Source organism: Gymnogyps californianus, chromosome 1 (genome assembly GCF_018139145.2).
Source record: "Gymnogyps californianus isolate 813 chromosome 1, ASM1813914v2, whole genome shotgun sequence".
Taxonomy (NCBI): Eukaryota; Metazoa; Chordata; class Aves; order Accipitriformes; family Cathartidae; genus Gymnogyps; species Gymnogyps californianus.
This window is the reverse complement of record NC_059471.1, coordinates 22,888,918-22,903,492: the sequence shown is the minus strand read 5'-3', so window position 1 is coordinate 22,903,492 and position 14,575 is coordinate 22,888,918. Positions and strand designations below refer to the sequence as shown.

Genomic DNA, 14,575 nt, shown 5'->3' with positions numbered 1-14,575 from the left:
CAATTGAAATGGTGCTCATTTAGCAGAATTTAGTAAGTTTAATTGCTGTTGACACTATTTAATGTCCATCTAACATTTCAAAGCCGCCTTCTCCAGTTACCTGAAATAATAATGTTCTGTGTAACATAGTCTTACAAATAATGATGTGGATCTTACTTGTCCTGTCACTGTTCTGCACAAATGTAAATGAGAACTAAGGGTAGCAAAAGTCTACATTCTGTTAGTAGCTTTTTATTGCTTTTTCTTTGTCCCTATGCATCCTTTCCAGAGTTTAAGCACCAAAAACTGAATAACAATGACAGATGCAACTTAAAACTCCAAACTGCATGGGTAGAGCTGTCAAATTAGCAGATGACTGCCAGCTGTAAACATTGGTGTTTTGATGAAACACTTTCAACATTAATCAATACTCTTTAAAAGGGTAATTCTATAAGTGAAGCACAGCTTGGCAGAGCAGGGGGGGAGGGAAGGAAAGGACCTGAGACACAACAGAATTTAAACTGGTTTCTCTCCTTCGCATGCATCACCATCACTATTTGGCCTGTCACAGTCAAACTGACTGCATTTAAAACTGGAGACCTCCACTGCCTTGAACAGCTAATTGTTCAGTGGGACAAAAGAAGCAGAATTAATCACAAAACCTACCGGAAATGAACCAGGAGGAAGAAAAAAAAAAAAAAAACCCACTACAAATTTCAACTTTCAAGCAAGTTAATTTTATAGTAGTTACTACCACGCTTAAAAAATTATAACCCTAGTAAGTAGGTTAGCTGTAGGGTCAGACATGCAAATGGAGTTCTGGAACATCATTTACACAGCAATTTTCAGAGCAGAAACGTATTTTAAATGTATGCCCTTGCCATAAGGGAGTAGTATCCTCTTCAAAGAACATAGTTTGACAGCTACAGCTGAAATAATCTGCAGTGATTCCAAAAAGTGCATTACAGAAGTTCAATATGCCCTCCACAATAACTTACTGAGTATGTAGGCCTGCACTATAGAGACATTTTGTTCAGTTGAAAACCATGTTCCCTATAGCAGGGAAAAAATTGTAAGAGGTAAAGTACTGCTTACAGGACAAAACTTAATAACTATTAAAAATCATCAGTTATGTGATACATTTCACAAAACCCGTACAACCTAACTTTAAGAATAAAACCTGTACATTCATTCCACACAGTAACTTACTTGAAAAGAACAATAAAAAGAGATACTATTGCGGAGCAACATAAATGTTTAAGCTATCAGTGCTTTACAGTGGATATCCAAACTAGCATTTCACTTGAAGTGACAACATCGATAATCTTTTTTAGATTAGACTTTTTTTAGGTTTTCCCCACTGGATCAAAGAGAAGGCTGAAAATTTATGAATTCAGTAGCACTTCAGCTTTGTATTAAAAGTAATCACACACTACACTACTGTTAAAAAATAAAGTTCTACTGCATCTCAAATCAAATCAGAGGAGAAAAAAAACTCCCTTAAGTCTCAGTTTCGCGAAAGTGAATCTCTTAAATTTCCAAACATACTTTTATACGTATTACTTTAAAAGTACCTACCATGGCCTGCATACTGCTTGGCACTGTCATTGAGAAGGCTAGGGGAGCTGCTGCTATTTGTCATCCTCTGCAAAAATAAAAGAAAAAAGTGTACACATAAAATAAAGCTATAAAAGACTAAGTGAGGGCGTTGGGGATGACGTTTAGAAAGTTTTAAGAACAGACTATGAAACCTGTGCTCATTCCCCACTTAGTAAGTACTCTAAGCAGAAAGTGATTTGTAGTTGACAAAAACATTTTGTAAAATAAAGCATTTCGCATGAGAGCAATGCAAACCAAAAATGACTGTATATTAAAACGAAACTCTGTCTTCATGAATTTCTTCTAACTTGGGAGGATCTACCAAACCTATGGTTCTCTTCCTGTACCTTGTCAAAATGTTAGACAAGCCAATTATTTATCTCCTTTAAACATTCTTTCACACTGTTCTCCTGAAACAACTCCTCCCTTTATTATACGCTATCATCACAACATGAAACTTTTCCAACGAAAAATACTCAAATTAGTATAGGATTTGATAGATTCTTTTTAAAAACAAAAGAACCTTTTGAGACCTTTCAGCAAAATCATACAATTCTTGTAAGCGAGCAGGACATCTGAAACCCTCTCAACATTCCTCCTAGGCTCCACCTGCTTCTCCTCCATTCCTCTAGAGATACAGGCTAGCAATAAACTGGACTGAGGCAGTGCTGCTCTAAGAGCTAACACTGCTTCAACAGAGAAGTTTAAAAGTGTCTCTTCTTACTCCTGCTTATTATTTTCTTTGACCAGTCTCCCAACAGGAAGAAAAAGTGTGAGAAGAAAAGCAAGGCAAGGTCAGGAAGTGCTCTCCATCACTGAGAGAGACGGCCAGTAATTTGTTAAAATATTCCCTGGCATGCTTTTGGCCCACATCAACCAGCAGTCTCCCAGCCAATTTCCAGGCACTATTCAGCAGTGAAAAGGTTTGAGATCCCTTCAAATAGACAGTTTGCATGCAGCCTCTGCTTTACCGGGTGAGCGTACACCAGCACAAACAGGCCATTTTGTGCCAGCTGGCCCTAAGCATCAAGGAAAGTTTCTAGGCATGTTTAATTTAGTAGTCTAAACAGAGAGTAAGACTCAAAACTGCTCACTGGAGTTGCTCTTTATGCTTACATCTTTCCACGGTCAATCTCAATGTCGGTGGCAGAGGGCAAGAAACTTACTACATTATACTTCAATGTCATTTCATCTAATTCTTGATCAGAAAGATCAATATTCTGGAGTAAATTTGGTAAGAACAGAGGAGAACCAACAGAAGCTGGAGTGTTATCCAATATGGTAGAACTGTAAATCTACTGTAATTCAAGTTTCTCAACATTTGCAGCTTTCATACTACCACCGACTTCACCAGATGCTGCAGCTTTTAATACTTGTATCTAAAAGAACAAATAGATTGTGTAAAGTAGTTTTTATGTGGAAAGCATAAAAAAAAATAACCTGCACTATTAGAAAAGTAACTTGAAGAAAGCTTTGGTAAAATTTAGGTACTTCAGCTGGTATCTTCAAACGTTATCCTCTCAACAATGTGCTCAATCCCTCAATGCTTTATTCCCCCATGTATTATTTCCATTATCTGTGCTCCATTGCTACAGCAAGCTTTCTACAATCATTCAGACTTCTCTGATACAACTCTTTATTCAATACAAGTACGTAGTACTATATGAAGCAGAACTATAGCACATGCAGATGTCCTAGGACAATGTGTAATATATGTACACCTGTAAATACTATGTAAACCTACAGCTTGAAACAAGACTTAAATGTAGAAAGCTGTTTGCTATATGCTCTTTCCTTACTTTGATGCCCCACATCTCCTGTTCCTAAATATACTGAACTGACACTGTAACTCTCACTAAAGTTTAGTGATCAACAATTAATTCTTTACACAAAAGGGATGCTTCCAGTGAAACAAAATTTACTTATTTCTACAAAACAAGGTAACACTTTGGGAGACCCACACTAAGTTAACAATTTTGCCCAAGTTCAGGGATGCTTATCCTACTGTCCACCGCCATCAAAATAAGAATAAGAATACATCAAAATAAATAATTTCTGGATTATAGTAGCTCAACTATTCATATGTCATATACCCTTCCTGACTAAGCAATGGAAAGAAGTTAAACAGTTTTTCACAAATATTTGAAAAGCATCCCTATTACGCATCTTTTCTTGGCATTTGATACATCCACACTGATCCTTATAAGGGAAAGTGGTTTAGGAAGAAATTTCCTAAAGGGAACCTTTCAGATTTGCACAAAATTTGTCCAGGTGTAGATAAAAATAGTGTTAATGTCTATTTATAACACACAAATTTTCATAATTTTAATGCAAAAGGTAATGGTCTGTTGGAATGGGGATACATATGATGTTGAGATCTGGGTTGGTATCAAAGATGGTTAAGCATATGGCTTCAACTTGGAACCAAGCACTTTTATGCCATCAGTATTCTATCTCTTCAAGTACAGGAGTTAAACATTCAATCAACAGACTTGCAATGTGAATAGGTGACTGCAATGATGAAAATCAGTGCTGACACGATCACTAAAAACATATAGTGCACGCAAGCCAGATTGCAACAGAACACATTGTTCAGGATTCTGAAAGAACAGTGCAAACAAAGCCTATGAACACCAACTGTGCTTTTACAAAGTCAAGTCTTGTTCAAGGTGCAAACGTATTTTACATGAACCAAGATTCTAAAAAAACAAAGCTTCTCTCACCGAACTTGGGCAGCTCTTGCTTTAACAACTGCTTGTAAGCTGTACCTTGAATGAGGTTAAAAAACTCCACTTCACCACTCTCTTTCATCAGTTTTTCATTTTGCTCACTTTTATTACACATGCACATGCTTCTTACCTTAACATTATTCATAGAAGACCTGCATGTAATCAGTAGAGCATTTTTAAACTTTTTTAATATTAAAAATTCTACCACACCCAAAAGCATTTAGTCTTAATGAAGGTTATTCCTGTATCTGATTTTTACCAAGTCAGGCTGAAAATGTCTCGAAAGAAAAAAAAAAAAAGAAAAGAAAACCCAAGTACTATTTGTTATTTGTGTTTTCCTGTATCTGATTTTTACCAAGTCAGGCTGAAAATGTCTCGAAAGAAAAAAAAAAAAAAAAAGAAAACAAAACCCAAGTACTATTTGTTATTTGTGTTTTCCAGAAAGCAGTTTTGATTTTAAGTAACACTTCTCAATCTCTTCTAATGGTGTTGAACGATTTTTCACACAAATTCAATTTCAAGAAGAATGCAATCACAAGAACCTCAAGCCCAAAGGATGAAAGCTTCAGAAAGGTAAGAGCAACCATTAACAGGAGAAGTACACAAACTATTCATTCCTACTAAGCCTGCCAGGCAAGGCAAGTACACACATATGAGAGCTTCAGACTTTAGTACATCATGACTTTCACCATATAGAAGTTAATATAGAAAGACAACTTTGTTATAACCAAGCACCACACCAATGTCACTCAGTTCCATATAAACTCCTTTTCTTTGCCTGCCTATTGCTATGATTTATTGTGGTTCTTTAAGCACTAGTTAAAATTCAAATAGGCCGACTGGCATACATCCTGCCCCGCTCCCTTTAAAGGAATTAAAAAGTTGTTTCTGTTCACATCTCAGAAGAAAGCTACTGCAGAACAAAACTGTCACATTCATCCCTGTCCAAGGATTTAACCTGAGGCTTCAGCTTAAAGTCCTTGCACTGTTGAACCTTCCACCAGCAACAAAATACAGGCTCTTTAATTTCATGGAAAAATTGAGAAATGAAGTTTTTCAGAAAACTGTGTTAATTCCTGAATATTCAAGCAATTAAGTTACAGGATGGGAATATGCTTCTTCAGAAGTTTTTACTCTTTCTTCAAGCATCAGGATTAATGAAAGTAACTCATCTCCTCTTAGGAAAAGACTGTGTGAAAAGGTACGGTGTCAAAAATGAAACTTTTGTCAAAGTGAATCATTATCTTACCTAGACATAAGATAGCCCATTGCATACTAAAGTCTCCTATTCAGAACCACTGCAAGTTAAAGTATTATTTTCACACAGACTTTTAAGACAACACTGACAGCAGATCAACAGTATCACTGTAAAAATAATTTCCATATTAGGCTGCTATTTTAATAATAGTTTTGAGGATTAGATACTTTTCACAGGCTCACAAAGGGGTTAAGGTGGGAAGGGACCTCTGAAGGCCAACTGGTCCAGCCCTCCTGCTCGAGCAGGGCCACCTAGAGCTGGTTGCCCAGGACCATGTCCAGATGGCTTTTGAATACCTCCAAGGATGGAGACTCCACCACTTCCCTGGGCAACCTGTGCCAGCACTCGGGCACCCTCACAGTTAAAGAGTGTTTCCTGATGTTCAGAGGGAGCCTCCTGTGTTTCAGTTGTGCCCACTGCCTCTGGTCCTGTCACTGGGCACCACTGAAGAGAGTCTGACTCTGTCCCCTTTGCACCCTCCCTTCAGCTATTTATGTACATGGATGAGATTCCCCAAGCCTTCTCTTCTCCAGGCTGAACAGTCCCAGCTCCCTCAGCCTTTCCTCACAGGAGAGATGCTCCAGTCCCCTTATCATCTTCATGGCCCTTGGACAGACTCTCTCCAGTATGTCCATGTCTCTCATTTACTGAGAAGCCCAGCACTCCAGGTGTGACTTCACCAGTGCTGAGCAGACGGAAAGGATGACCTCCCTTGACCTATTAGCAATGCTTTACCTAATGCAGCCCAGGACACCATTCACCTTCTTGTCAATACTTCCTTGGTGCAGTATGCTAGGAAGAGAAGCGTTACAAGAAATATTCCCACCTTCTAAAGGTATACACCACCTTGCCTCCACCCTTCAATGTTCAGGAGCAAACCCCAAAATTATAGCTGCACTTAAGACAAGTTTGCTTTGCTTTCATCTCCCTCCATTACAGTATATAGTTAAAAAATTCTCATCAAGATAGAGGATGAATAAAGCTTTACTGTACACAATTAGATCTAATTTTACATAGCTTATGTTACAAGACTTATCTTAAGTGAGGGTTTTTGCTTTCTTCTCCACCATTTCTTTTCCCCAAAATACATAAGACATGGCATTTGTTCCCTCTGTCTCCATATTCCCCACCCTAATTCTGAGAAAATAAGCACTTTCCTCAGCATCATTCCTGTACTAAGTGTGTTATCTCAAAGTATTTTGCAGTACGTCACAAGCTATTTCTTCATCTTAATACTGTTCTACTGGAAATACATTTCAGAATATTTCTTTGTAATTTCTAGAATAATGTTAATTGGAGTATAAAAGAAGTCATCCTGCAAATTACTGAGACTGTCACAACCAAACAAATCATCATTTAGTTGTCAGATTCTGTGACCTACAAAGGGTGATACCTTTTGCTTTCGTTTCTAAACAATCCAAAACTTGTCTTCGGCAGTTAGCATATCTGGCACCATCTACAGCATGTCCCACTCAACTGTTTGAACTAAAGCAACTGGATTTCTTCAGAAAGCATTATGTAAACAACTGCATAATTTTATATTTAAAATAGCACGTCTGTAGTTGCACTCAGTTCTCAACAGTTAAAAACTGAAGACATTTACAAGCTTCTGTGCTCTAAGGAGAGTTTTATTACTCGACTCTTGGCAGATGCAGCAATGGGAACAAAGGTCTTTGTGTTTATTCAGCTGCAAGGCTTTGAAGTGAGCATGGTCTCTACTTCTCAGGCTTTTCAAGAATGCTTAGTATACCAACATTAGCATGGTGAAAGCAAGCAAGACCAATTCTTCTCTACTGCTTGGCCTTGCCAACTTTAACACTGAAGACTGTTACCCCCTTTTTTATTTTGATTAGAGCGATTAATTGAAAAGTTGTGATTCTTACTTTCTACATAACCTGTAGTCCAATGGAAGCCATGTAGTTATAAATCTCATCCCATCAAAATACGGAAAACCAGATTTCTGTGAAGCAACATGCATGAAGACACCTTCTAATGTTTTACGCTCTTACAACCAAATTGCTCAATTATAATATGACATTAAAAGCATCAAGATACTCCATTGCTTCATCCTGCTATAATAGCCTTTTAATGCCCCAACATAATACTACTAAAGTTCCTTCCCGCACCACCTGTATCTTTGATCAAGCCACGAGCTAGTCAAGGGGCAGCACTAATGCCAGAGGAACACAGACACCAGCCAGCCAAGTGGCACACGCAGAGCAACTGAGCAAACAGCCAAGCATCAGAGGCATCCTGGCCAGCCAGCTCCTGCCTCCTCACTGCTGGGAAAGCCAAAAGCAATGAGCTGCTTCTTGAACCACACCTCTGACTGTCTCTTGGCAGCTGCTGCTACGCCAAAAAGAAAAAGGACAGCTTCGAGGACAGCATGCAGCCTGTGGGCCATGTGTTGTGCAGGCCTGCTCTGTTATTAGTTAGAGAAGGGGAAAACAGAAAATATATGCTTTGATAAGCTGGAAGCCCATACTGCTAATGTAGTATATGAAAGCACATGCAGATTCAGGGAAGAAAAGACATATGAAACAAAACTGTATTACGGGAAAACACAAACCAATGAGGACAGAGGACTATTAATCAATAGGAAATTAGTCAGTAACAACAGAAGAGGCCAACGGGGGGCAATGAAAGGCTGGCTAACAGCAAAGACCTTTGAGGTAGGAGGAGTGGAAGGATGAGGCAAAGAGATATTTTTCAGAAAGGAAGAAAAAAGAAGAATCAGAGTCATGGCCACTTCAAAAATCCTGCCTCTTCCAAACTGTACCAAGGATTTTTACTCTTTTTTTCCGCTGCAAACTGAGCATTGCCATTAACTGCGTCTTCACCACTAATCTAACCCCAATGAGCTGTTCTAGATCTTGTAAAATACTCTTCAACACATACAAATGAAATCTCAGAGTTAGAAATATCCATTCTGCAGAAATGTTGACCACTAGCCACCTACATTATTTATGATCAAAGCACCACATCCCCTCCCCAACTCATCATGCAATAATCCATTTTTACTTTCCTTCCTTTTGCTGCTTACTTAACACCGTAACACAGATTATACACTGCACACAAAAACATGATGATTGCAAAATTTGGATATAGCTTTGCCTAAGGCAATTTGGCTCCATTACATATGCATTATGATAACCCCAATACACACAATCACATACTCCTTTCAACAAACCTCAGTTTTATTTGCTGCACATGACAAATACATTCTGGAGATTAATTAGCAATAGCCAAGAAGACTCATCTATTGAATCCCTGATGATTTTGTTGGAAGGTATCTAGCGAATAAAGCATGGACTGCAGAAAGATTATCTCATGGTAAAAGAAAATGAGCACTACCCAGAAGAGACTGACTCTATTCCTATCTTTGTTAGATTGAGGCCAGTTAAGCAACTTGAACCAAGGTTTCTACAGGTGGTCATTAACTCCATTCCTCACCTTCCAGCTGTACAGGTTAGTTTCAAAAACTCTGGGGTCTCTAGTTTGCCAGCACTGGTGGGGGTTTTTTTGTTCGTTTAATTGCCATCCTTCTTCTTCCCATGCCTCTGTAAAATGCAAACTACTTTCTTCTTTTATAAGGAAAGCATTCCACAAAGTTGGATGCAATAATCGTAACCTGCACAGGAAAGCGCACTGCCAACTAACAGTCTTCATGAGAAGGATGTGAACAGCATGCAGAACAAAGGCATGGAACCGTAAGATGAACACTTAATCGACTATCAAATGGCTGCTCATTATGCATGCACCACGCATCTTGTGTCCTGAATAAGTCCCACTTATAATTTTCCCACTGAAAAAATTATACAATGTTATGAGGAATACATCAATATATAACCTCAAGGCTGCACTGGCAACCTAAACTTAACATTTCTTAACATCTAACTGTATCTTACTAGTGTTTTTCTAGCAGTGTGTTTATTTGCATGTTTGTGCAACTCCCCAGTTTTAAAAAACAAGCTGAAAAAGTTTCCTCATATTGCATCACCGATGCGTCTATTTGTGAACTGCACAGATCCACCAGAGATGACTAAGTAACTCATAGATGGAACTGATATTTTCATCTGCAAAAGCAAAACTGAGAGCTAATGAGAAATTTTACAGAAGACTTCCGATGTTTCATCGACGGCAGAAGACTAAATTGTCAGTATCTTTAGTTTGATTCAAGGACCTGGAGAGAAATAGGCACATGGGTTTGTTCTCTCCACTCTACTTTGTCCCAACTTTGCATTATGCCAACTTGTTTCTTTGTCCCAATTTCTGTGTATTTCACTTGTGCAATTCCAGTCCCCGTTCTGTGAGTGTCCCACCAATGTCTCCTCTTGGCTTCAGTCCCTTTGCTCAGTCTTTCCTAGTTCCTCATTCACTTATCTTCAGCTCAGTTTCTCTAAGCCCACAGCATAAGTCTCATTTCCCTTATACACCCCTCTGCTCCAATTAACAGAGATGCAGCTCTCTTTTTCATTAAATACAGATCCACTTCCATGCTGCTTCAGTCTGAAGTGGAAGAAAAGGAAAGACAGAAACAAAGCAGATCAGCATTCCTGCTCGGAGTTCAGGCAAGGCCTAGATTAGGCCAGAGCTGTAACTGCAAGAACGTACTCAAGCTGTAACATGCCAATGCAGACTACATCTCTGGGAAATTATCTAACATCTAGGAAGTCTCCAGTGGGTCTATATAAACCAGTTTTGCAAAGGTTTAATCAAGTGACAAAATCTGGCCGAATTTTCAGAGAGCGAGCAAAAGGTATATCCTTGACACAATCACCAATCTATCAGATTTAGTCTCTGTTCCAAACCATAAAGCATTAGTATTATTTAAAGTAAAATCCCCTAAGTTTTTTCCCTCGCCTTGTTCTCCAAAGGGCTGAATGACATGGAAAACTGCATTCCAAGTGGCTAAACTTTGTCAGTATGGACTTAATTTAGAAGCTGACACACAATCAAAACAGACAGCGTTACCAGCTTTACCTATGCAAACAAGAACTTAAATTACATGATTCAAAGGAAAAAAAAAAATCAATATAAGAATGCTTTTTAAACTGTAGTTTAATGCCTGTAAGTACTTTCTCAACACTAATGAAATCCTTCTTCAGAAGTAATTTTCCTTAGCCTCCAATGGGTAAGAGGCACAACAATTTCTTCTCTTTTCTCAAAGAGAAACACAATGCCTTGACTGTAATCTCACAGGCATTAGTAAAGTATTTAAAAATCCTATGAGCATTCATGTTAGATGCATGCCTTATTGTCTTTCTAGAAGAAACACTTACAATTAAAAATTTGTGTTTAGAAAGACACCAGTGTTGCTGTAGAATACAGTTTAAGGATACAAAACATAATGACTTTGTGCTAAAAGGATAAAATTATATGATCTCAGTGATACCAAAATTTGTAACTTCCAGCTTCAATAGTACACTTCGGGATCAGAGGTTAAAATTTTTCTTTTTAAATCATGCATCACTGTCAGTAATAAACATTTCCATAGTTTTGCAATTCTGTTGAATGAGAAAATTCAGCCTTCTTGAAAACATGCAGTAAAAAAAAAAAAAAAAAGTAAAAAGGGAACACACCTAATTATTTCCCACCTTTTGCTGAGTTATTTTTCAATCCATAATACAGCCACAATTGAGATCAAAGTAAGCTCATAAGGAGAGTTTCCTTGATATAAAAGAAGAGAGTTGTTGTCAGGACTCGGTGCGAACTGTTTGACTTGTGCTCTCTTTCATTTACCAGAAACTGGTTTGTTAAACCTTTGAGTACAGGGAGAGACCATCTTCTTTTCAGCTTTTAAAAAGCATAACAGTTTGAGGGAGTTATTATAGTACTTCATGTGTTAATTCAATAGATACTCATTTAGCTTTTAAATGTGACAGCCTTTTGCTGTAAATTTTGCATAATACTACCTACACAATAAATTCCACCTCATGGGAGTTCCTATGCCAACATCTACAGAACACTATAAATACAAGAAAACATTTCAGAAGATTTAAATGTGAATTCAACATCACTGAACACCACCAGAGACTGAGTTTACAAATTCTGAAACTTTTGCCTAGTAATTTACAGGTTTGACAGTTCACATTTTGCTTCAGTGACTTTTGATCTTTGAAATGTTTCAAAATCAAATTTTTATATATTTAGTAAAAGGCTATCAAAATTAGCTATGAGCCTAAAGAGAAATCTAGGAACACAGAGTTAATATATGTGGCAAAGCCCAACACAACAGCTCAGATAAGTACCAATAAAAACAGACTAATTTTAAAGCAATTATATTGTTTCATCTCTATTTGCAAGAATTAAGTGAGTATATACTCTGTTTATCCTACAAGATGACACATACCAGAATGCTCCATTTTTCCTGCCTCTTTAACAGTTTTCCCTTCTTGGTGTAAAGCCAGCCAGAACTAATGAAACACTATACAATTCACTGCTATTACCTGCATCATGGGATACTTTGTTTCAGCGGGACTTCCAAATCCATTAACGCCAATGAAGCTGGTGCTAAAGTAGGAATCTGTGAGACTAGCATCAGCTAACCCACCGCCATCTATTCCGGGAACTAAAAGATAAAAAGAAAAATGTTTCAGAAAAAATTTAGTTTACCATGGGTTTATTTGCTAATATCTCTTACATATTTTTCTGGCAGGGGGGTAGACTAGGAAAGGTTGGTAATACTGTATTTCAAACCTATCTTCTCAGCAAAACAACCAAAAACATATTAGTGCACAGAATGAAAAAGAAACTTTGTGAAAGAGGTTGCTAAATGACAGCATATGCAACGTGAAGTTACAGCACAAATGCAGAAAGAGGCAGAAAAGTGAAAAGCTTTGAGAGAGACAATGAGGAGTTTGAACTTTAGAACCAAGAATAACAAGGAAAGTAATGATATCAGAAAGAAAATAAATCAACTAAAAAACTAGAAGGCAAGCTTATTTTAAGAAAACCTATATTCTTGCATACCCATCTTGGAAATATATCTGTTGAGTAGAGTTTTTAGCTGGATGTACTGGTTCTTTTAAAGGTTAACACATAGAAAATGTACATTTAAAAATATCTCAGTCCTGTCACACAAAGCACAAACATTTTAAAAGCTTCCTTAAGAGCATAAGACTATTTTCATTACCTCATACTTCATAAAGTGGCAACAATTTTATGAAATGTGGCCAAAAAAATCTTTTAGACTGAAAGCAAGCGTGAAGGATGTAAGAAGAAATTAATGCCCTGTCTAGAAACAAGGGCCTTGACATACAAGTACAGCACTTTAACCACAAATAAATGAATTCAATACTACGAAACTACAAAGAACAAGCAGCAGTCATAATTAACACAAACCACTCAAGCAGGTATTACTTCGATAACAAAAAAAAAAAAAAAAAGAGTTTACAATAGTATACAAGCTGCAGTTTGCAGTTCAAATTAAGCTTCCGCAAAAACACCCACAGCAAATTATAAAGACACTAATCAGTATGGCCAGGCCACTGCAAGCTAACAGGCATGAGTAATTGGTAGCTCCAAGGTAGGAAGGCACACATCCAACTCAGAAGAACATCCTGTACCAAACTATCCGACTTGAACTTCTGGGAGGACTCGCAGCCAGGCGGTGACACCCAGAAACAACTTCCTGATCCTAATCCTCAAAGGAAATAAAATGCAACTTTGAGGCAGAGCTAAAGGAATGCAGATTATAACCCCTGAAATTTCATCAGAATGGGAATTTTCCCTCCACAACAGACTACATAACCTGGTGAGCCATTTCCATGCTATAGGCACAGGAAACAGCAAAAGAAGCACAGCCAGATGAAATCATAGGATGGGCTGGAAGAGGAGAATGACTAGCAGCATCCATACTACAGACAGATGGAAACACTGCCCAGCTGCACTCCCTAAGACTGGAGTTGTATGAACTAGCCGACTAGGGGTAGCACCAACAGCACCTCAAATGAAGAGCTATATGTGAGAGAGATCAAATAAACTGAATACCTCAGTGGCAATACATATCAGCTTTGCAAGCAAAAAAGATTCTTAAAGTATTGCTGCCAAATCTAGAACATTATTTGTATACTCTGCAGGTTTAAGGGAGACACCTAAGGAACTTTAAAGATGCTAATTAGTAATGAATTGCAACATGATTTTTTTTTTTTTAGTTTTAAAAGTTAGCTAAGAGAATAGGAAAATAAAACTCCCTCCACTATCCATGCCCTAGGATCCTCCTCCATAATTTCAAAGGAGCAGCCACACAGAAACTTCAGAAGTCCTCTTGCTACAGCCCTAAAAAAGACAAAGCTTTCTGGATTTGTCTTTTAAATGTCTGTCCCTCTTTTGCCTTCATTTGGGAAATTTACATTCAAAAGCCTAGGAAAAGTGTTATATGGTTGAACTATTGTATCAGGGAAAATATTGATGTCTGCAGTAACGTCAATTACTGTCTCATCCTACCTGTTACGGTCAGTCCCTAACTCACACTGTGAAGGTTAGCATTCTAACACAATCGTTTTCTGGCATCATGAAAAATACTAGGACTCGTTCATACAAGAAAACAAAAAGACAGCAAATCCATGCTTAATTAGGAGCAGTTTCAGTCTAGTTTACCCATAAATTATTCAGGGTTCACACTGTGGTTTTTATTTATTTTAAAAATGCATTTCCAATATAGCTTTCTCTGCCTGCCTTTCAGCCATTATCAAAAACTGCTGCAGTTTTTATGTTACATCTTGACTGTAAAAGAAAAACTGTTTAATTTCCAGGAACAACTGTCATTTCAAGGTACACTATATAATTTCAGCAGTATATCTGCTATTTCATCTTATACTTCTGTCAGAAACTCCAGTTCTATCCAATTTTTAACAAACTAGCAAGCGACTCCCTCAGATTACACCGTCAGCTTTACAAATCCTTCAGCCTCTGTTGAAGAATTAAGAAACAGCCGATTCTTTCTGCTTCTCCCACTGCTCCTCACTATGCTAGAGTCAACGTGAGAACCCACATACCTTCACTCCTC

At 37.8% G+C, this 14,575-nt stretch overlaps 1 protein-coding gene across 1 annotated transcript in view; it reads right to left on the bottom strand.

Moving 5' to 3' along the window:
• The window catches only part of PAN3 (poly(A) specific ribonuclease subunit PAN3), an 83,449-nt gene that overhangs the window by 57,959 nt on the left and 10,915 nt on the right, over window positions 1-14,575 (bottom strand). The window contains 2 exon segments of the mRNA XM_050894916.1: window positions 1,558-1,624; window positions 12,015-12,136. Of these exon segments, the coding sequence (XP_050750873.1) occupies window positions 1,558-1,624; window positions 12,015-12,136 (189 nt within the window).